The sequence below is a fragment of the Gymnoscopelus braueri genome (assembly GCF_963280865.1).
Source record: "Gymnoscopelus braueri genome assembly, chromosome: 17".
NCBI classification, from domain to species: domain Eukaryota; kingdom Metazoa; phylum Chordata; class Actinopteri; order Myctophiformes; family Myctophidae; genus Gymnoscopelus; species Gymnoscopelus braueri.
Window position 1 is genome coordinate 45,844,499 of NC_137617.1, and position 24,464 is coordinate 45,868,962.

Below are 24,464 nucleotides of genomic sequence, written 5' to 3' on the forward strand. Positions count from 1 at the left end.
CAAACACACACCATTTACTGTACAGTAAGTGTATATTGTTTTTCTGGAGTAATCCTTTGGTAAGGTCCTGCTTCGTAAGTACAGGTGCATGATTTCTCCTGAGAATTTATATCGATCACAGTAAAAAACAAAAACGAGCACACACTGGCCCTCATTTATCAACGCGGTGCAGCCCAAATAATGGGCGTAGGGCGAGATCACCGCACCTTTCGGCATTTATCAATATATCCTGACGTGGGCTTCATCCTACCATACGCTGAGATCTCACGTCTGGTCGAGACCAGTTGTTGACGTTGGCTGCGCCCGTTTATTCCATTCTAGACCTGCGGAGCAGCATTGTCTGACTGTCTGACAGGCATCTGGACACATAATCCACTCATAAATGTATATATACACACTCATAATTAATCCCTGTGAAAATATAAAATTTTATAAAGTAATTTAAACAAACTGCTTTAACAGTCATTCAGTTGCATTGGCTATTTTAAAATAGCAGATCTGCAAGCTCAAAAACGGGTCGCATCGCGACGCGTTGTGAGCTTGTAGATCTGCTATTTTCAAAATATACGAGCGCTTTTGCGTCGGGACCCGGGAGTCCCGCGGTCGGGACTGCCGACGATCTTTTCGTGGAATATCCTACATGACTGCTTGTGCACTGCTCGGTATGGGTTAAATAAATTAATATACAAACGTATTCCATTCATGGCGATGTGATTGGTATCATAATATGTCATTCATGTAGGCTACAAGCCTACGTGACAAAGATTGTACTGCTACGGTACGGATTACAATACATGAAAAACACAGCTGGGCGGGTGTGTGTGTGTGTGTGTGTGTGTGTGTGTGTGTGTGTGTGTGTGAGATAGAGAGAGAGAGAGAGAGAGAGAGGGGGGGGGGCGTGTGCGTGTGTGGCGAGGCAGGCGGGGGAAACTCTTTCTCATTGGCTTTTGATGTCTTTGGTCGTATTCTGGTCCTTCTTCATGTCGTAAAATCGGGGCGTTTTGAGAATATTTAAGGGCGTGTTATTTAAATGACGCTAGGTTCCAGCCGTGACATTTATCAAGCCTGGGACCAAATGTAGGCTCGGATCAGCTGTGTAGGATTCGTTGATAAATGTGACTTCGACGTTGGTGTACGGCCGAATATATGGAAAAATATAAGCCGGTTTATAAGCTGCGTTGATAAATGAGGGCCACTGTCTGTATAATGCACTTTGCCGGATGCACAGGCTCACGGAGATTCACAATAAGAAAGTAAAAATACTTCTGGTGCTTTTAATTCATTCATACACATGTCAAGCCTTCCTCACACTTTATATCGACACAGATCACACCTATAGGCTATACAGTAAAATTCTGAGAGCTAATTAACTCTGAACATATACATATTTAGCCTTAAGGGTACATTTAATATATATATTTAATTTAAACGAATGGCTATGTAAGATAACTTGCAAGTGTGATTGCCATTGATGCAACAAAGACTTGACAAATGACTGCATATAATATTTAGTGTGTTTCGAAAATTGAATCCTTTATAAAAAGCCTTTAAAAAGTATAACAATGGCACTGTGTTTGGATGCATGGGGACAAAAACATTCACCTTCCTTTTGCCTGATAGAAAAAGCTATGACTTGGCTAAAGCTATGAGGTATGATGGATGCCATGTCCAGTTGATGACTGAAATTGTAGTTTAATTTACATACTGCACACTACAGCTGGGCCGCATAATCCACAAATATAGAAATTATGCAATTAGACTATATTCATATTTTTTTAAATGCTTGTACAAACAATCTGATGTTCGGCATTTCACTTCAGATTTGCGTAAAGTGCTGTATGTAATTTAAAGTCCTTCTGGTACTTTTAATTCATGCAGCACGGACAACAGCACACACGGACACGTTTCGGCGTCAAGCCTTCCTCAGCGTGTATGGTGATGTAAACATTTAGGGACAGTTAAATAGGGGGACCAGGGTTCCACACAGAAATCGGTCCGTCTAAAAACAGGCTCGTTCATAGGCCTCATCACAATTACTTACACAACGCATAAGTCCCTATATTTTGTTTGGATGGAAGATTCTGATCCATTACATATAAAAATGACCAAATACCAGTTGAAAAGTTTTTAAAGGCAGTTCATGTAGGCACACTCCCTTGACTTACTGTCATAAACAGGAATGCAGTAATAATTGCAAATATTATTACAAAACAAAACAAAACAAACCAGTCAATGAAATAAATAATTAATAATAAACTTACACCTCTCTGAATACACAATCTCAGACATAAGACTCAACCCCAATCACAAACCCGTTTATAAAAAAACAGCCCAATAGCAGTTCCTCATTTAACCCCTTGGGGTGTTCGGTCTGTAGATTGTGTATCCAACAAGCTTCTCTTTGTAGGAGAAGCCTATCTCTGTTACCACCTCTCTTTAAAGGATGTACCGTCTCAATGCCTTGAAACCTCAAAGAACATACCTCATGCCCTGCTGAATTAAAGTGTCTCGCTTTTCATCCCTATTTCTAATATTAGATTTGTGTTCACCAATTCTTATTTTCAATTCTCTCTTTGTTTTGCCTACATAGCAGACTCAGTCCACATGGACGTTTCAACAGATAGACCACATATTTAGTTTTGCATTTAATTCTACTCTTAAGGTTAATCTTTTTGCCAGTATGAGGGTGTAACACTGTGTCACCTTTAATCATAGCGTTACATTGAAGACATCCTGAACACAGAAAATTACCTGTAGGTGGGTCTGACATAAAATGTTTAGGAGGTACGTAACCGTCTGCTCTGACCAGTGAGTCTCTTAAATTTTGGGGTCGTTTATGTGCAAACATTGGGGGTGTTTTCAACACGTGACCTATTGCAGCATCAGTGGATAGAATATACCAGTATTTCTGGACAATCTTCTTTACTTCATTACAAAATATATATATATATATATTTTTTTTTTACAAATTTCTCTGTTGGGTTGAAAGTTAATCTGGTGCACTGGAGTACCTAAGCACAATGCTATCTAGGTGTGTGTGTGTGTGTGTGTGTGTGTGTGTGCGTGTTTGTGTGTGTGTAAACAATCAAAAATATTCATCCAAGAGGATGTAAACACATATGTTGTAACATGTTGCTCATTAAAACCTAATGTTTGTTCATTCATAGGAAACTTGAAGAAGACTTGAAGAAATGTGTAAAGTGCAAGAAAGCCTTCTATTGCAATGTCAACTGCCAGGTAGGAAACGAGTGGATGAGGAAGAAAGGGGTTAATGACTGCAGGAAATTGAAGCTTTTATGTATTTATTTATTTACCAGGGACGGTGCACATTAATCAACATGTCTGTTTTTTTTAGCCAAAAGCAAATTTTCATCTGAAGTTGCTCACATTATTCCTCTACCATCTGATTGTTAATTTGTTCTTAGTTACTTTTTTGATTGATTGAATACTTTATTACTAGTCAGAAATGTAAACAGCTGTGCATGGTACAGTAAAACATAAGGCTAAAAGGATAACACAAAAAGGTCCTGGGCTTTGTTTCATATCTGATACAGAACGCTTCTGATTGAGTGTAAAACAGAAACATAGAATGGAATGTGATTGATCACACATGGAAGTTCACCTTTGGTTTCACTGTGGATCAATAAGAAACAAAACCCAGATTTTTGTGTCCGATGCTGATCTAAATTTCCGAGCGTCCTAGACCACCGATAACGTATATTTTATATTTCTAATCATTTTGAAAAACGTTTATAAAAAAAGTTTATATTTAAGAATATTTAACTTATAAGTAACAAATAAATGTAAATAAACACAAATAACTGTTTGATAAGATAGGTTTAAATTAAGTAAACTTCAATTGTGAAAAGAACAATTCATTTGAATTATACAATTAACAAGGAAACAAGTCAATATACATACATGAACTGAATGTCCTTTTATTTAACCACTTAGGCTAAGCCCTAAGTGGCTATGACCACAGTAGACATGCAAAGATCTGATTCAGGTGGAGAAGAGATTGAGTGGGTTAATTAAAAATAATAGCTTTTGTGTGTCAGAAAGGGGACTGGAATATGCACAAGCTGGAGTGCTCAGCAATGTTTAAGTATGGTCCGAAATGGTGTCCACCAGAGCCAGTCCGCCTGGTGGCCAGGATCCTTGCCACAAAGGTGAGTGGGGGGGTTTTCTTGATCATTTTTCCAACACTGTTCCTAATTATGAAATAAGAGTTGTTGGGTCTAGTGTAGTCTTGCGAGCCAGACTGTTGCCAGACACTCCCCCGCTTCCGTTTTGTCTTTACAATCGCACAAATTTGTCCGAGTATGAATCAAAAATAATCGAAGCATATAGCTTGCTGCTTATCGGAAATGGAAATTCTAAAATAAAATGTAAAGATATATGAATGTATATATTTTTTTTTATTTTTCAAACTTTGTTTATTGGATTTTTCACAGAAGCATTCAATATCAAAAGTTGGTACTATGCAGATACATAATAGCTTCCTCCAGTGCAATCCATCAATTACAAAAATTGCAATAAAGAGGTTGAATTAACACCCAAAAACTCACATCATACAGGAAATATAGGTAAAAAAAAGGTAAACAATAAAAAAACGGAAACACAGATAAACAAAACAACACAACATCAGTCAAACGATATATATCCATGATACGAGACTAGGACTACTCTTGTCTACTACTCATTAACAATTTCAGGATCTATGACCTGAGGTCTGGATGGTTCATGATAGCACAAGATCAGAAATGTTTTTTGGCCTTAAACCATTCAGTGCTTTATAAACCAACAGTAGCATTTTGATCAGTTATTTGACAATTCTTCTTAATATTATCACTAAAGAACACGAATGATATGTGATGGGTATAAGGACAGGTACCTTATGATCTATCTGTAATTATTGAATTGATTTGTACTAACTGCTGTATAGAAATAAACTTTGTGCATTATGTTTATTAATAAAGATATTAAGAAGTGTAGAATTTTTGCCGATGCTTAATTTCTTGCAAATGCTTCTTTCTACAGAAGGCACAGAAAGAAAGATCTGCATCTGAGAAGCTTATTCTGATTGGAGAATTGCATTCAGGTAAGGGATCACTCAACAGAAACACACAAACATGCACACACATGGGTACATTCACCATACAATCTGTGTTAATTTAATGTAATTTATTTCTAACTAAGAGAGAGGAATAATTCAGTCAAATTTATACACTCTCAAGAGTTGAATTAACAGAAAAAAACAGGATTTTACAGATTTAAAGGAGGGGTGGGCAATATTTTCGGGCACGTGATCGCTGTTTTCCAAGTCTGCTGTGATCATTCAGTGCCAGACAGTGAAAACCACCATTGCTTTTACGTCTTATAGAGAGTATGCACGTGCATCACTTTTCCACCGGGACACGCCCCCTTCTTCTAGACTGAGTGGTAAAACATTGAGCAGCATGGAGCGTTGGAGTTTGGAAGCAGGCGTTGGAAATCACTCAATAGACCATATTCACACGGCGGCCATATTGGAATTTAACATTGAAAGTGCCACCCCGTTGCCGTGGAAACCGGGTGGCACTTCATTGACTTAATAGCAACATGGCCGCCGTGTGAATATGGTCTATGGTCCTGCATACCACCTGTTTGTAAATGGCACATAATGCAGGAGGTAGCAGGACGTTGCGTTATTGAAAAGGAGCGCTTCCAAACTCTGACACTTAAATTATCACCTGCACAGAATTTATTGACAGAAAATAGCTCATAACATGTCTATGGTGGATTTTTATGAAACAAAAACTTTGCAGATAGAAAGAGGATAATTCGAGCTTTCTGTACAGCTGCCATGTTTGTGAGTTTAACGTCGTTTAATACAATCAGATAGGACTTTTCTGTTTGGATGTATGGGCTGTCAAGGCCAGAAAGTTGTTTTTTGCCAGTCAGTAGGCATTCCCGCATAACTTCCGGGTACGATGATGTCACATGCATAGCCTTTGTTAAGGTCCATTCACACTATAGTGTAGAGCACTATACTTTTATTATAGTTATGCTAACTATATTTAACCGTGCTAGGCACCTAAGCGTTACCCTGTGAAAACACGGTTTTAACCATTTTTGGCACCCGATGTGTTAACACTGTGTATTTTACAGACGAAGAGAGGAAATGGATTCACGAGGCTGAAATCGTCAGCCTGCATCACTTCTATTCTAAACACTTGGACTTCCCTGATCACCATGACCTGCTTTCACTCTTCTCACAGGTAGTTTGAAGACACACACACACACACACACACACACACACACACACACACACACACACACACACACACACACACACACACACACACACACACACACACACACACACACACACACACGTAGTTGTTGTCCAGCGGAAACCTTGTAAGTCCAAAACTGTTACTTTACAGGTAAAGAAAAATCTAAAATCAATAGCTGATCTACAAGCTCACATCACAATGCACATCACTGTGAGCTTCAAAGAAAAAAAGAAATATGGAGATACAAGGTTTCTGCCAGACAGTAACAATATACTGTACCCCCCTCCCCTTTTGCTGTCTGCTACTTTGATACAGAATAGCATTAGTACACACTGACCACTTTCTCAACTGTCTAGCACTCATGGATTCTGAAACACTAACAATCTGCCGACCATTTCTCAACTAACTCACAGCAGATCATTAAAAATGAGAGGAAGAAGAAAATAACAACCAAATTGTTATCCAACAGGTGTGGATACATTAGCAGGATTAGTAATGATTTCTCTCTCTGTGCAACAGGCTCGCTGTAATGGCTTCGATTTGCATGATGAGGAATTGATACCTGATATCGGTCGTGTTGTCTACGCTGAGTAAGAACACACACACACTCTCGCACACGCACGCACACGCAGGCACACACACACACGCACACATACAGAGTTAAACCCTCATCAATGTAACCAATTAAATTATCATGTCAGTAAACCATTAAAAAAGCTACAGTACTGCAATAATGTGTGGTTGTCACAAAATGCCAGACTGAATGAGTTTTTCAGAAAAGTGCCAGCCCACTGCCAGCGAATCTGAGTGATTTTGACTAACCTTTGAAAAATCATAGAATATTGTCCGTGATCGATGTATATATACAAATGCACTGTTTATTATTCTATTCTTTTTACTAGTGTAGGACGTTTAGGGTTAGGTCATGTGTTTTGCAACCACATGTTACCACTCAAATTAAAGCTTAGAATGGTGAGCAGTTTTCTATAGCCATTAGGAACATTTTCTTATGGCAGTATTCAAATTGGGGATATTAATAGGCCTTATTTTAAAATTATTATATTTGTGTATGAAATCTTGTATTAAAAGGCAATTTAAGCATATATGGACGTTATAAAGACGTAAAATCACCATTCCAATCAATTCCCCATACTTGAATTGTGCAGAGTAATGGGTTCATATATGAACACCATTGAAAGTTCTTTATATATTTGTTGTAACAATTTGTGTCAATACAGGAGTCCACATATTCAATGCATGATAACTGCACTAAGCTACTAGTCTGCAATGGTTATCATGCCAAACTGTGAACTAGAGATGTATACAGCTAGTTAAACAATCAAACTTAGATTTTCCCACCCATTTGATAATCATGGCTCAATTTTGGGGCTTTGGCTCATGGACTAACTCTCTCTCTCTCTCTCTCTCTCTCTCTCTCTCTCTCTCTCTCTCTCTCTCTCTCTCTCTCTCTCTCTCTCTCTCTCTCTCTCTCTCTCTCTCTCTCTCTCTCCTCTCTATCACCCTCTCTCCCCTCAGTGTTTCCCTCATGAACCACAGTTGTGTACCCAGTGTGGTTGTCACAAACAAGGGAAAGGCAGCAGAAATACGGGCAGTACAGGATATGAAGCCTGGTGATGAGGTGAGGAGAGGAGACAGCTGCACAGGGATGTATGTGTGTGGATGGGGGACACGGTATGTGTTACAAGGGGGTAGGGCAGTGGTTTTCAACCTTTTTCATGTCAAGGTCCACTATTTATTCGGCATTTGAGCCACAGACCACCGTTTGATGAGATTTAGACTCTCAGACCCAAGCCTTAGAATATGTTGTTATCGTTGGATATGATTTTGTCCACAATTCCGTCCATGCTGCATGTTGGTACCATAGGAGAGATAACAGGCAAACGTTGATCAAAATAACAATTATTCTATATTCTCTAATTGTGAAGACTTCTTGTAAATTAAGTGATGCAGATGTTATAATAGTTTAACTCTTGAGAGAGTAAAATAAAACCAATCGTTACCAACTCTCCATCATTTAGCTGAGGACCACCTGGAACCCCCTCAAGTACCACTGGTGGTCCCCGGACCACTGGTTGAGAACCACTGGGGTAGGGGATCACCTTTTGAACCAGCTGGTCTTAACCACTTTAAACCTGGCATCCCTATTGTGGGCATACTGTAGGTGAAAGTTTCCAAAGATGTACTAATAATTATATATATTTTGTGAGTGTCTTGTAAGCCTGTGTGGGCTGGGCATCAGTCTTTTAGGGTGGGTACACACTGTAGGATATTTGCTCCGATTATGCTGTCGGGGACCTTTTTTGTCGATCGCCGACAAAACCCCCTCGGGCTTTGATCGGCGACATATTGCTCACTGTGTGTGAAAGGCTCTGCGAGAGGATTTACCTGCGATAATAGCGCTCTGTGATGCGTTCCCGAGTGTTTCTAGATATCTAGCAGGTTCGTTATTTGGCTCTGTCGCCGACTGGACATCATACAGTATCTTACAGTATGAACAGGGTTGTGATCACTTTGCGAGGAGATCCGCGCTTAAAAGTCCTACAGTGCGTACTTGCCCTTAGACACTCCAGATAAAAAACAACTCCTTGACCCCAGAATTAGATGTGGAGGAGAAACCTGAAGTACTATTCACATGTCTGTGTGTGTTCCTGTGCCTTCCAAAGATGCTGATTGGCTACATAGACCTTATGTACACGACCGAAGACAGAAACAACCAGTTAAGAGACACATACAACTTCACCTGTGACTGCCAGGAATGTCAAACTAAGTCCAAAGTAAGTCATGAAAAACCAAGACTGAAAAAAAAACTGACAAAATAAAATTACATGTACAGTTCAGTTCAGAAGTTTTAGTGTCCGGTGACGGAATTTGAATGTGTAAACACAGAGATAAAAACCTTAGAACATAGAGCAAACACTGTAAACCTGGGATTCCCTTTTCAACTCGAGACCCAAAAGATACATTTGGTGTCTGCACGGGACCCAAATGTGCAAAAATACATTATTATTATTAGTATTAATCACATGCAGTGTTTCCCCTATATGCATTAAGCAGTGGCGGGCCGCCACCCCTTAAATCCGACCGCCACAGTATGATTTTTTTCTGTAGAAAAAAGAATGATATCAATGCTCAAATGCATTGATATAATGCTCAAATGCTCTCAGGCAGGATGCCATCTGTGCCATCACTAGTTGTGACTGACTGATTTGTATACTTTTGTCTAATAAAGGAGACAATTCATATGTAAAATATACAGATTATTACTGTGCACATGTACTATATAAGATATAAGACTTTGTGTTTGAGCTTAAATATTCATTTTGAGTCATTTTCAACCCAAAATGTTTTTTCCTCTCCCACACCTTCAGCTTCTGGCTAGGGGAAACACTGATGTGAGCCCTATTTTTCAGAACATTTTGAATATTTTTAGAACATTTCTGAGAATCTTTTGAAACATTTTTGAAATAAATAAGCAAACAAACACAATCATCACCTCAACATCACACACAAGAGCACAGCAGTATTGATAGATCATTGATAACAGAATTATCCTATTTCACAAGCGGCTAATGTTCCTCGACTCTAACATGTCATCTTCTCTCCTTGGTCTCAGGACGAGGCCAAGCTCAAAGTGCGTGAGCGGAGTGATCCCATTGGGCCAGACGTCATCAGTAACATGGTCCGCTTCGCTAAGATGACCATTGAACTGCATTGGTTAGCCTTCAAGAGCAAGGAGAAAAATATCCTTACGTAAGATGAGGTTTTCACACCCACAACTCCTGCATTGTAGACCATGTGCCTCCTTGTGCTATTCATAGGATTACGATTACAAATTTAAGTTGATGATTAATTGTCACTCAAATCATTGCGATTAACCATTTAATTGTGTTTTTAGCGTTGAACATTGGAACAAATTCAGCCTTTTAGGCTTCGTAATCATAAATTGCACAGGGCAGATAATGACAAATAACTGAAATATACAAATACATTATTGACATATTTAATACTTTTATTCATGTAAAAAAGCTGAAAGAGCAGAAGCTTACAGCGCGTTGTGACACATTGTAAGCTTGTAGATCTGCTATTTCTGCTTTTTTTATTATTTGAAAATGTGTGAACATTTTTCAAAATGGAAACCGATTATGACGATTATGCAAAAATAAATGTGATTATCTCAAATAATTGCGATTCGACGATTATTTACTAATTGTGACAGGCCTAGCTATTGATCGTATAAATAGCGTGCGGAGTCATGCTGTACCTGTTCTCGAAAAGCCTATCAAGCGTTCCCCTTTCGCACACTGATCTACTGAGACAACTTATACTTGTTCAGCAAGAGCCTCTTTGCTCTGAAAATATTCTCTGAAAACCAACATAAATGTAATTGAATACTATTCAATTATTTAAATTCAAAGTAAAGTTAAAGTAAAAGCTGTTGAATGAACAAAGTATATGATCCCACCGTTACAAGAGTCTGGTTTGAGTACCTTTAACAATAGCTTTTCAGGTTCAGCCTGTGCCATTGCATCCTTAACTCTCTTGCACCCCCTAGCGAGTTGCTGGATATGTGTAAACAGTCCCTGGACAAGATGGGGACCGTGTTCGATGACTCCAACATTTACATGCTCCAAGTGATGTACCAGGCCATGGGGATCTGTGCCTCCATGAGCGATTTGAATGGTGCGATCCACTATGCCGAGAAGATCGCACAGCCTTACAGGTAAGGTAGCCTATATTACAACTTTCAGGAATGGCCTCAAATCTCAAAACCTGGAGGGAGTGAGTCATAGATCCGGGCTATTAACCGAAAATATGTCAAAATCAATATTTAGGCCTACAGGTTAATTGAATAATCAAGAAGCTTTTTAAAAAACATATATATTTATATCAACGAATCAATGATTTGATTAGATTTTTTATTATCTATCTATTTTTCATTATATGTCAGATTAACCACTAAACCCTGTATTACGTATACTTCAGTGTACAATGGTGGTGTACACAGAGAGTAAATAGCCGATCTACAAGATCACACGCTTGTAGATCTGCTATTTTCAGTATTATTATGTGTTTAATAATCGTTCATTAATCGTAATCGAGAAATAATCAGGATATTGATTTGAAGTCATAACCACATCGAGAAGTGTGTCATATCGTTATATAAATATATAATGGCTGTGCAAATCCTCCTTGTCCTGTGCAGTGAGCTGTATCCACCATACTCTCTGAACGTGTACAACCTCTACATGGTGTTGATTAAACTCTACATGGACGTGAACACCCCATTCATGGCTTATAGTTATCTCAAGAAGGTAATGATTTAGCACACTATAGTCTGAAAGACTCACTCAGTCGGTTGCTGAACATTTTCAAATACAGTGCATCAGTTACTAGCCTATACAATACAGTTGCTACATATCAACTTACTGTGTAGTCACAAATAGTTGTGAACAAAAGTGAAGAACACTACATTGTGTGTACATTTCTCTAGCTGTGTGTGTGTGTGTGTGTGTGTGTGTGTGTGTGTGTGTGTGTGTGTGTGTGTGTGTGTGTGTGTGTGTGTGTGTGTGTGTGTGTTTACAGGCAATACCCATCGTGGAGGTGAATTTTGGGAAGGATCATCCATACCTGAAAGTGCTACAAAAACGCCAAATATGTACCCTTTTGAGTCATAAAGTGCAGGGGGGTTCAAGCTAAAATCAATACATGTAAAAAGGACCACCCAAAATGATATGTATTTACCCCCCCCCCATCTCAAAATATTTTGTTCCAGGGACCCCCGGAAGCAAAGATTTAAGTTCAAAATGTGTATATATATTCAAATATTTGTACACATTTTCACAGTTTAAAGAAAAAATAGCAGATCTACAAGCTTGTAGCGCGGCACACAAGCTTGTAGATCTTGTAAAGAGCTTGTAAAGACGGAGGAGTGTCTCTGCTTCCATCGGGGGGGGAGGGAAGCGTGTCACCCTCAGTTCTCTAGTTATTGGCTGTTGAATATATAGCTTGTTCTCGCCAAAAACGCAGACAAAAACAGGAAAGCAGATACAAATGTATTTTTCTAAATCCTTTAACATTAGATTGGACGGGGCTGGGTTTGTTGTGATCACATTATTTTCGGATTTACTCTTCTCCAGAAGTCATAGGATCACTCATAGGTTGGCGAACAGTGCCATCTAACGTAAACACTGAAAACACGGTTTTGACGTGTTACACGTCATTGGCACTCTGGGCTTTGGAAAAAAATAACGTGTTACATGTCATTGGCGCGTTATTATGGATCTCCCCGCAGTTCTAGGCAAACTCTGCCCCTGCTGCTCTGAAGCCCTGATGACGCACGCAAGCCCCGCCCGTATGTTTTCCGCCCGTATGTTTTCCGCCCGTATGTTTTGATATTTATTAGGTCAAACTTGGTTTTGATAGAAAGGAATTTCTCCGTGCTACCTGACCGCATCTGTATGGTTTCACTGCGGCCACCTCCATTCAGAACGTCACGTTTTTTATTTATTTATTACAAATTAGTTTAAACTTGATCTCAGTAAGGAATCCTGTATTGACCACGATAAAGCTAATGTGACCTAGAAATAATAAATAATGTCACATAGTTTTCCTCTTCAATGGACTGTCTGTACATTGATCCGTTTAACTGCTAAAAAAGACGCTAGTCTTTTATATAGGCTTATTAATGATGTGCCACCCAACTTGTAATATGGAGTATTATTATTATGGATTAGCCTATATACATTGATGGTCTTCATTGTTTCTCTGCTGGCTTGATTGCATCCTCCTGTTATCAAACATGTGGAATTAACGATTTGCACTGGAACAAGGTTGTGTTCTCTATATTAAGGAGATTACCCAATCTGAATCTGTTGAAACGCAGTCACTGATTGGCCCGGTCATTTTCTGATTCCTCATACTCTCTGCCTATGGGCCGAAGTCCAGACTGATACCGTGGAGGAACGTGTTAGTGAATCCACGTCATCAGTCTGGCAATGCCAGGCTATCATCAGCCCAGCAGTGCCATGCCCATTACCAACCTGTGAACACTTCTCTAATCAACCTGTTGTCTATAAAACTGGACTCATTCCACACACGCACTGTCCGTAGATACGTTGTCGTTCCTGTGATCTGCCTTGGAGTTTCGTGTTCGTTGATGGGTGCTTCTGAAAGGTTTTGCAATTGGTTGAATCTACTACGTTTGACTGTAAGCTTAACTACTGCTTTAATAAATCTGTGAATTGAAACTTTTCTGCTTGTGGCTCAGCATTTGGGTTCGGTCATTCCAAATATTATTTCACTTTTTCTTTTCAAGAACTTTTTGAAAATAGCAGATCTACAAGCTCTACAAGTGAGCTTGTAGATCGGCTATTTTCAAAATAGCCAATGTACTGTATAGGTTAGTCAGGCGGGATTTCAGAAAAAAAGGCCTTCTAAAAGGAGGTTAGAGGCATTTTGGGGTAAAAGTGGGGTACTTATTTTACATAATTCAAGGGTGCTGAATCTGAAAAACATGGTACCCAAGCAAAAACCCTCTAATTTGCATAACAAAATGGCTGCCAATTTTGCACTACTTTTTCAATAACTCTATAACAAAGCAAGCAAAACTGACAAATAATGTGTCTGTTCTGAGGGTCAGACAATGTGTGTAAGGTATTTTTAATCCAATTAGTGGTAAGATTACTCCTAAATATGCAAATTGGAGGCCACCATTACAGAAAACGGTTTAGTACTCAAAGGGATCCATACGCATCCCCCTTATTTTCTTACACAATATTTGTCTTCTAGCCTGTCCTGTGCACTTTTGTAAATGCATTAAAAGAAAGAAAGAAAGAGAGAATATATAATACATTTCAATAAATTGAATTCCCAGTGGTGTATGAAAGGTGTGATACAAATCAAGTTGCCTTGTCACTGGTGTAAAGACTACAGAAATGAGCTTATATGGTGTGCTCACTGTTTTGAGTTGAATGGATGTTTTTCATTTGTACATTGTTGTATCTATGAATTATTTAACAGTTGCCTTTTCTTTTGCACATGTTTCTTTTCATGCTTTATTTTGTAACTTCTATTGAAGGAGCCTGAGTGCCTTAGAGCCAGTTGTGGGCCGGTTCACCTTGAGGGGAGGGAAGGGTGCCACAGTAATCGGCAGGCAGTGGTGGAAAGTAACTAAGTACATTAACTTAAGTACTGTACTTAAGTACAATTTTGAGGTATTTGTACTTTACTCAAGTATCCCCAATTTCCAATACTTTTACTTCTACTCCGCTACATCTCGGATCAAATTATTGTACTTTTACTCCACTACATTTATTTGAAAACTTTAGTTACTAGTTACTTTTCAGATATAAATGATTATAGGCCTATTATGAAACATACATAAACCACTTCAGCCCTATTTTATATATAGGCTATTTGAAAACAGCTGATCTACAAGCTCACAACGTGCGTTGTGAGCTTGTAGATCTGCTATTTTCAAACATTTTAGTACTTTTACTTTTGGTACACTTTAAGTACATTTTTATGCCAATACTTTTGTACTTTTACTCAAGTCCATTTTTAATTCTGGACTTTCACTTGTAACAGAGTATTTCCGTATTGCAGCATTGGTACTTTTACTTAAGTAAAGAATTTTGTGTACTTTTTCCACCACTGTCGGCAGGAAAAGTGATAAGGGTCACAGGTGTGACCCTTATCACAGCTTATGATTTAACATATTTATTAAAATCATGAACATTTGTGCAAATCTTTGAATAATATATATATATATATATATATATATATATATATATATATATATATATATATATATATATATATATATATTTAAAGTGAACATTCGTCACTCAAATCTGTGCTTCTGGGGATTCTACATGTCTTCTAAATCCTAGCAGTTTGCTATAATATCAGTGGTTCTCAAACTTTAACATGTCAAGGATCCCCAAACTGATATGTATTTGGCGGTGGACCCCCATCTCAAAATATTTTGTTCCAGGGCCCCCCCAGAAACAAAGATTTGAGTTTCAAATATTATATTATATATATCGAAAAGAAATAGAAGATCTACAAGTTCATAGCGCAGCACTATGAGCCGCTCTATGAGCTTGTAGATCTGCTATTTTTGAATAGCCAAAGTATAAAATGGTTAAAGTGGTTACACAGATGTGTTCCCGGTTTTAATGGCTTGAATCAAATCATGGAAATTAAATCCATCTCTCACCTTGTTTGTCAGAATAAATGACTCTGGACACGTCCTTCACAAGCCCAGAGGAGAGAGTCACCACACAGTGGATCTGTGTACCGTTTCTACAGAACCTCTGCAGTGTGACAGTGCTGGTCACTGTGATGGTACCGTCAGTGTTGACTGAATGGACGGTGCTGTAGGTTGAAGAGCCTAAATGTGTGGGAACCTCCAGAGTTACTGTCAGAGCAGGACGGGACACAGCTGAGCAGGACACAACCATCAACTCTGTGCCATTGGGTCGTGTTACGTGTAATATGGGCTCTGGTTGCTCTACATAAACAAACAAATCATTTTGTCAATCCTGTCCTGCAGCGAGGAGGTCACGGGGCAGACCAAGATAGGGAGAATTATATCTCCACGCTGGCCTATAGGAACACTAGCCTGGTAAACCATCCCGGTCGCGTGAATTCACATCATCATGTGTCTTCTGCAGACCGTTCTGGTCCGAAGCGCTGGGTGGGCGTTTTGCAGAAACCAAAAAGTGGAAGCACCTGTCAATCACGGGGCCCTGAGCGCAGGCGCTGACAGACGCTGACATAGACTTATCTAAGTCCAGTTGAAAATTGCAGACAGATACTCTTTTATGGTGTTTTTAAAAGAAGATTAGGGAGTCGCACCTTTTGATGGCTGGTGGCTGGTGGGAGGGCGTTCCACATTTTTATGGCAGAATAGTAGAATACATTCATAAATGCAGCTGAACTCGGTCCTCTACCCTGAGCCATCCCACCCTAGCAAAAGTGTGAGGTCTAGTAGTAGTCTAATTAGTTTGTTTTGAGAGGTCTGTAGTTTTGACTTTGAGGTGCTAGAGTAGTACAAATGACACTCGATTAGTGCTCCAGCTAGGGTCCTCAGTGCATTCCTTCTGACCAAGAGGAGATCCTGCCCAAAAATCGTATTCTTTGGTTGACTTTCTTGATTACAAAGAAAGTTGTGGGTGACAAAATCCTCACCCACAACATGGACAGAAGCTTTAACTGTCAGGCTGGTGACTGGAGGGACAAGCTGTCAAAAGGAATCACTGTCCTGTATATTCCACTGGGAAGAGAGTGAAGATGCAGACTCCTTCATCCAACAGTGTTTTCCTTTAAGCTCCCGATTAACTTGAACCTAATAATGTCATGACCGTTGAGGAACATGGGATTGATGTTGTTTAATCCTACTGGTGTAGGCTACTGGTGTTACTTCAGTCTTCATATCCCACATCCTGCTGATTTCAATCTCCAGGTCTTTGTATTTGGACAGCTTTGACTGTTCGTTTATCTAACTTATACAATGTATCAGAGGTTGAAAATCATCAAATCTGCTACGTATACGACAAGACTCCATTCAAATGCAGTGAAGTTGGAGAAAGTTGCTGTGATACATGCTGGAGTGGCCTGGCCTTGAAGATGATAGAATGCCGATATCCCATCAGTGGTGGAAAGTAACTAAGTAGATTTACTCAAGTACTGTACTTAAGTGCAATTTTGAGGTATAAGGATAAGGATAATTCCTTTTAACAGGTCGTTCATGAAAGTCCTTGCGGTCTTGTTTCCAATGAGAACCTGTGAGCAATTGGGGTTAAGAGTCTTGCTCAGGGACAAATTTCATATCATCGGCACATATGCTGGGATAGCCTGGAATCGAACCTGGGGCAACCAGGGGCTCTGGTTCCCTAGGCGGGCACACTAACCACTCAGCTATGGCCGCCCCCTATCTTTTATTTTCCTGTAGTATTTCCAATTTTCTACTCCAGTACATCTCAGAGATTGTAGATCTGCTATTTTCTAAAGATGTTTATACATTTGAAAACTTGAAATGGGACATTCTGCATAGTGAGTAGCCTACTTTCCACTTTTGGTACTTTAAGTACATTTTGATGCCGATACTTTTACTCAAGTACATTTTGAATCCGGACTTCTACTTGTAACAGAGTATTTCTATATTGCAGAATTGATACTTTTACAGTAGGCTACTTTTTCCACCACTGCTTCCCACCTATTAGTGTCAGCTCCCACAAATGTCTACCATATGGTGGTTTGCGGGAAAAGGGTTTCTATTTACTGCTCAGTGCTCAGATCCGGTCTAGAGCCCACGGCCGCCTACTGGCTCTTTAAGTTGCACACATTAATCACATTCAGGCACACACACACACACACCGTTTCCGTATCTGCTTTTAGGCCTATTGGTGTCTTGTCTACAGAGCAGTGTGTTAAAAGAAGGAACTAAAATATGTAATTACAATAATATAATGTACCGTAAAGTTGTACAGTTAATACAATGTAAAGTAAATCGTCATATATTGCAGATACTTGTACACTATAGTCATCTTTATGAACACATTATGCACTTCATGAGCACCTGACCAGGTACTGTATGTTGTCACAACTCAGTGATTAACTGGACAAACATAAAATAACAGCATAACTACAATTGCATATTAAAGCCACAAGGTGGCGACTAAAGACCACTCTATTACAGTAGCCTAACAGATTGAAGTGTGTTGAAGGGAGCAGCAACTTTACACAATAACAGTTTGTCATCATGACAGCTCATGTTTGAGATGACTTTACTGTTGACATTTAAATGAGTGTGAATGCTAATGGTTGCTTTTCTCTTTTTCTCACATTGTGTCATGCAGTGGTGGACAGTAACAATGTGCATTGACTTGAGTAGTAAATTGTTTGAGTATGTATTACTTTACTAGTTTGTATTGTTTTGCCCTTTCACTCCACTGAGCTTTTGCATCTGCTATTTTCACTATTAGTGATACGTTTTTTTTTGGCAATGTATACATTTTATTTTAATACAGCAATGCATTGATATTAAAAGAAAATGTACATGCTGGGGTCATAAATATTTAAGTACAAATCCTCTTCAGAAGAGCCTCCTTAGTTATTGTGTGTATGTCCCATATTTAACATTCTACATACATTAAGTATCAGTGTATTATGGGTTTGATTTAACTAACTTATGTGCCTATTATATATACATTAAATTAATCTACATAGTTTTAGGAGCATGTAATCTAGAAATGTAGCCTACATTAATGTTTATTCACTGATGGTACAAAACTTCAACTTCTTCACACACAAATCATGAAAGGTGAAGAATGAGACTGTGTTAACATCCAGGAATCAACCATGAAGACACTGTACATAGGCCTATCATTGTCTTCTATTTTGATGTCTGACCCTGTAGATTATTCTCAAACCTTTTCATGTCAAGGACAAGATTTGTGTTTTTTTAAATGGCCTATCTCAACGCTCACACACACTGTGAGCTTGTAGATTGGCTATTTTCAAATAGCTGATGTTTATAGGGTTAAAGTGCTTAAACTGATTTTGATGCTAATAACTTGCTTGGGACCCCTATTTGAAAACAAATCTGACTGATATATCTTGATCACATGACTTCAGAGACAATATACCGATTAGTGAGAGTTGTAGGAGTTAGAAAAAAGTGTGTTTTGAAGAAAACACAAAATGGTGGAAAATCTAGTTGGCACAAATGGTCGGGGCCTAAATGGGGAGTTGCATCATGATCCAAGGAATCCAGGGGGGGGGGGGGGCGATCCTAGCGTAGCCTACATTGGGTCGCTGCCTTGATAAATGTCAAGGCTGAAACCGAGCGTCATTTAAATAACACGCCCTTAAATTTCACAAAACGCCCCGACTTCACGACATGAAGAACCAGAATACGACCCAAAAAGAAAGGCATGAAAGGCCAATAAGAAAGAGTTTCCCCCGCTCGCCTTGCCACACACGCACACGCCTCTCTCTCTCTCTCTCACACACACACACACACACACACACACACACACACACACACACACACACACACACACACACACACACACACACACACACACACACACACACGCCCGCCCAACTTTGTCTTTCATGTAATCCGTAGCGTAGCGGTAGCCTACAGTCTTTGTTGTCACATAGGTAGGCTTGTAGCCTACATGAATGACATATTATGATACCAATCACATCGCCATGAATGGAATACGTTTGTATACCCATTTATTTAACCCATACCGAGCAGTGCGTGTTAGAGTTACACTAAATGAAGCAGTCATGAGACTCGGGCGGAATGCAGTGATCCCGTGCCGCCACGTTAATATTGGAGCGTCGGGTTTATATCCTTAACCCAGCCAGGTTGTGTAGCCTACATAACTCTCTATGACATAACTCCATAACATAGGACAAGCTACTGTAAGTTTGTACACCTCACTGTCCATGAAAAGATGGTCGGGAGTCCCGAAAATGCGCTCGCAGAAGCGCTCTTATATTTTGAAAATAGCAGATCTACAAGCTCACGTTGCGATGCGACCCGTTGTGAGCTTGCAGATCTGCTATTTTCAAATAGCCAATGCAGCCAGATCTGCAAGCTTAACCGAATGACTGTTAAAGCAGTTTGTTTAAATTACTTTTAAAAATATTATATTTTCACAGGGATTATTTATTAGTGTAGATATACATTTAGGAGTGGAGTATGTGTCCAGATGCCTGTCAGACAGTCAGACAATGCTGCTCCGCAGGTCTACAATGGAATAAACGGGCGCAGCCAAAGTCAACAACTGGTCTCTACCAGACGTGAGATATCAGCGTACGGTAGGATGAATCCAACGTCAGACTCAGGATATATTGATAAATGCCGAAAGTTGCGGTGATCTCGCCGTACGCCCATTATTTGGTCTGCACCGCGTTGATAAATGAGGGCCAATGTGTACCGATTCATGTGAGTTTTGGACAAAATACGAGCAGCATCAAAACATGTGTTTTGGAGAAAACGCTAAATGGCTTGGCCCATATGGGGAGTTGCGTTATCATCCAAGGAATCCTGGGGGTCGGGGGAGTTTAATTGTATGACCTATGGTTAAAGAGTTATACGTCAAAATGTGAAGGACACTGTTATAGCGCCACCATGAGGTCAATTTGCAAAAATTGGGGCAGGGGTTCTTCCTTGGCCTAATGGGCGTGCAAAGTTTCACGCTGATCGCCGATCGATCTGTCTCTCTGGTGCCAGAGAGACAGATGGACACGCTAACACGGACACACATGAAAGGACAGAGGCGAAAACATAGTCTTTGGGCTATATTTAGTAGAAAATAAGAGTTCATGGCACAATGCTTAACAACTTTTAAGATCATCTGTAACGTACTGAAGAACAAAATAGAACCATACAATAGACGATAAGAAATCTGACATTGACATACAACTTATTACGTTCACTTGAGGTCTAAATAATAGATTAATAACACACTTTAATAAACCACCAACAGATCACATTGGAACGCGTTTATGTATGATTGTGATTGGAATGGGTTACCAGTATTTACGACCCTTAAAGACACTGCTTCACTCTACTTTAACAATTTATTTAATGTTACATTTCACTACATTTCCCAGAATGCAGGGAAATCAGCCATCCAATCATGTACAGCCGTTTCATGACATCCAGTCAGTTCCTTCCTGTCAGACTCAGTTCTCTCCACAGAGAGAAGAGGGAGCTGCAACATACTGCTCAACTGCTCAAGAAACTGAAGAAAGTCTATAATTGAACACTTTTCCATCGAGGAAAACTCAATCCGAGGTATACTAAGAGTAATATAAAACTAAATCCAAGGTAAGCTGAGTAATACAAAACTCAATCTGAGGTTAGCTAAGAGTTAGCCCTGAAACATGACATGTCATAATATCTGAACCATGGCTTGCTAAGAGTAACATAAAACTCAATCCGAGGTAAGCCAAGAGTAATATTTTATCATTTAAACGTGCATCTTTGTTGTCTGGTGGAAAAGAACGTTTCTCAAAATTAAAACTTGTGTTTGTTTTTAGTTTTTTTACTGTATATTATGGTCAGATACTTGCATGGGCAGTGGTGTAAAGTAACTAAGTACATTTACTCAAGTACTGAACTTAAACGTGCATCTTTGTTGTCTGGTGGAAAAGTGAGTCAGTTACCAGCCCAGTGCAAGCTGTTTACTACATAGAGAATATAGTCTATTCTATTCAATAGACCCAGGGATGAGCTGCAGGGGGGATGAGCTCACAGGGGCGGCGCCCCGGTAGCTCTGGAGCTGCACGCGCGCCCCACAGGCACGCGCTGTCAGCGGCGAGCCGTTCTCAACACCTAAAACAATATGTAACCCCAACAGTCAAATTAGCCAGAACCGGCATGCAACAGACCTGCCAATCGGGCTCAGCCCTATTGGCATGACTGGTAACACGTCGGACTGGCGAGTGGGAGCCTCGGGTTCAATCCCAGCTCACAGCGTTCCACTACAAATAGAAATACCTGGCTGGAGTGGCTGCTTTGCATAACATTAGGCTACTCGAGAAAAGCCATGGACTTGAATTGAATGTGTCTCTGCATTGCAGAGTGTGAAAGGGTTAATCACTTAGCAGAGGACCCAAGAACAACACTCACAAGGTTATCCCTGTCCGTTGTTGGAAGTTCTAAATATAAGTCTTAAAAATAAAAAAAGTAATTCAAGTAAAGACAAGTTGTCTGATTATTGTAAGTACTATGTAAAGGGCTTTTATATAAAACTAAAAGAAAAATAAAAACAACAAATTAACAATGCTAAATAAATAAATAATAAGAAATATAATTACATTAAAAATCACATGTTGAATACAGTATTTCAACTAGCACTGAGCTGATCGGCTATTGTGCACATGCGTGCACGTGCATGTGACATCATAAAACAGAGCCCCACTAGCTAAAAAAATCCACAGCTCATCACTGCCGTAGACTAATACGTGTTTAGCTAAATAGATATGAACAAAATGTCAATTCTGTGGAGCGCTCTCATTTGGCTTGTTTTCATGTTCTCATGTCCTTTCTAATGCTGGTGTATCATAGAGACATGATTGGTTGTTCTGAATGTGCGTAGGCTAAGGGTTTTGGCAACCTCTCTCTCTGTCTCTCCGCCCAGCTTAACTCTTTCCAGGAAAAATAAACCATTGTATTAATCAGGTATCTTTATCTGACACTACAAAAAAAATCAACTCAGTGTCTACAGACAAGGACCTTGGACAGACATCAGTATTCATGACAGGTGAGGAATCAAACACATGTTTGATAGTGTTACAGTGTAGCCTACAATAGAACTGTATGACTGTACATTATAATAGTATAAGATGATGCTGATGAAATATGTTTTAATATCTTCATTAATTACAATATCTATCTTTGCTTTCCTTGTGGAATAAAGCTGCTTCGACGGGCACTCGGAAGACCTTGGAAGCAACAATGCAGGAACAAATCGAGGGAATCGAGATGTTCGACAGTCCTACTAAAGGACGAGGTCTTCGGGTGACCAAACCATTCAAAGTTGGAGAACTTATCTTCACCTCCCCGGCGTACTCTTACGTCCTCAGAGTTGAAAAGAGGGAAAACTACTGCGATTTCTGCTTTGCTATGTATGTATTTATGTGGCATGCATGCATATTACTATACTTGTTATTTCCTTTCTATGTGCATTAACAGGCCTACTGTATGTTGTAGGCTACGCATCCGAATGATTAGTGCAGTCTTGACTCTTTACACATGCATATATAATGTGTTCCTTCCACGCGCTACGTCCTACCGGGGGAAACTCCCCCCTGTCAGGTGATAAGAAACGGCCTGCTCACTCCTCACGCGTTGAAGGAAGCATGAGCTCAGTGCGGGGCTCTCCCCAGGCTGGCAGAGGGAGAGTAGCGCCCAGGATTACATCTTAGGCAATTGGCACTGGGTGAAAAAATCGGTTACAAAAATCGTTGGATAAAATCTTTTGTGAGAAAAAAATATGTCATAACTTCCAGATTTTGGACAGGCAACAAACTGATCTGTTCAAGTCTGCTCCGGGTTTGGCTTGACTCTGCAATACTGCAACTTGCTATAAAGTGCTGCTGATATGCACTGTTTGGGATGATTGAATTGACGTTGGGCTGTTGTGTTGTTTGGTGGCGCCAATAAGCTCCACCATAAGCTCAGCTCTATTAATACTAGTACTACAGAAGTATTCCAAGTCTGTGAACTGTGTTGTTTACAATGGGAGGAACTCCTGCAAACAACTGCTTCTGCTATTTCTCTTATCTGTTCTGAGGGGATAATCTACCCCAAGACAGATTTCACATCATTCTTGTGTTTTTGGTATGAATAATGTGTATTCATAGATATATATATTTTTTACAAATTTCTCTATGTTGGATTGAAAGTTCATCTGGTGCACTGGAGTACCTAAGCACAATGCTATTTGTGTGTGTGTGTGTGTGTGTGTGTGTGTGTGTGTGTGTGTGTGTGTGTGTGTGTGTGTGTGTGTGTGTGTGTGTGTGTGTGTGTGTGTGTGTGTGTGTGTGTGTGTGTGTGTGTGTGTGTGTGTGTGTGTGTGTGTGTGTGTGTGTGTGAACAATCACTATATCCATCCAAGAGGATATAAACACATATGTTGTAACATGCTGCTCATTAAAACCTAATGTTGGTTCATTCATAGGAAACAGGATGTGAGGTTGAGGAACTGTGTAAAGTGCAAGAAAGCCTTCTATTGCAATGTCAACTGCCAGGTAGGAAACTAGTGAATGAGGAGGAGGAGGAGGAGGAGGAGGAGGAGGAGGAAGAAGGGGGACTGTAGGAATTTGAATTATTATTTATTTATTTACCACGTCGACGTAAATGAGCCAGAGTTAGCCAAAAGCTAATTGTCTCCGCCAAGCCGAAAGGCATGGCGAGAGAGTATGTTTTGCACCATGTCCGTCCGTCCGTCCGTCCGTGCGTGTGTCCGTCCGTGTGTCTGTCTGTGAACAGCTAATCTCTGACACCGTTGGCCCGGCTGCTGCGAAACAGTGCACACACACTCCCTGTATGCCAAAGCCGAACCTCTGCCCCGAAGTTTTCAGATTGGCCTGTTATAGCGCCACCAGGAGGCCACAATAACCTACCTGACC

General features: G+C 39.8%; 3 protein-coding genes across 3 annotated transcripts in view; 2 read left to right on the plus strand and 1 right to left on the minus strand.

Moving 5' to 3' along the window:
• LOC308105417 (N-lysine methyltransferase SMYD2-B-like) overlaps positions 1 to 12,018 on the plus strand; it is a 78,889-nt gene extending 66,871 nt beyond the window's left edge. The window contains exons 13-14 of the mRNA XM_080456131.1: positions 11,503 to 11,611; positions 11,883 to 12,018. Coding sequence (XP_080312257.1) covers positions 11,503 to 11,611; positions 11,883 to 11,996 — 223 coding nt within the window. The 3' untranslated portion in view covers positions 11,997 to 12,018. The remainder of the gene's footprint in view (positions 1 to 11,502; positions 11,612 to 11,882) is intronic.
• LOC308105423 (uncharacterized protein) overlaps positions 1 to 16,243 on the minus strand; it is a 145,412-nt gene extending 129,169 nt beyond the window's left edge. The window contains exon 1 of the mRNA XM_080456140.1: positions 15,520 to 16,243. Coding sequence (XP_080312266.1) covers positions 15,520 to 15,763 — 244 coding nt within the window. The 5' untranslated portion in view covers positions 15,764 to 16,243. The remainder of the gene's footprint in view (positions 1 to 15,519) is intronic.
• The window catches only part of LOC308105415 (N-lysine methyltransferase SMYD2-B-like), a 186,398-nt gene that overhangs the window by 32,600 nt on the left and 129,334 nt on the right, over positions 1 to 24,464 (plus strand). Inside the window, exons 6-7 of the mRNA XM_080456127.1 lie at positions 4,059 to 4,169; positions 5,041 to 5,101. Of these exons, the coding sequence (XP_080312253.1) occupies positions 4,059 to 4,169; positions 5,041 to 5,101 (172 nt within the window). The remainder of the gene's footprint in view (positions 1 to 4,058; positions 4,170 to 5,040; positions 5,102 to 24,464) is intronic.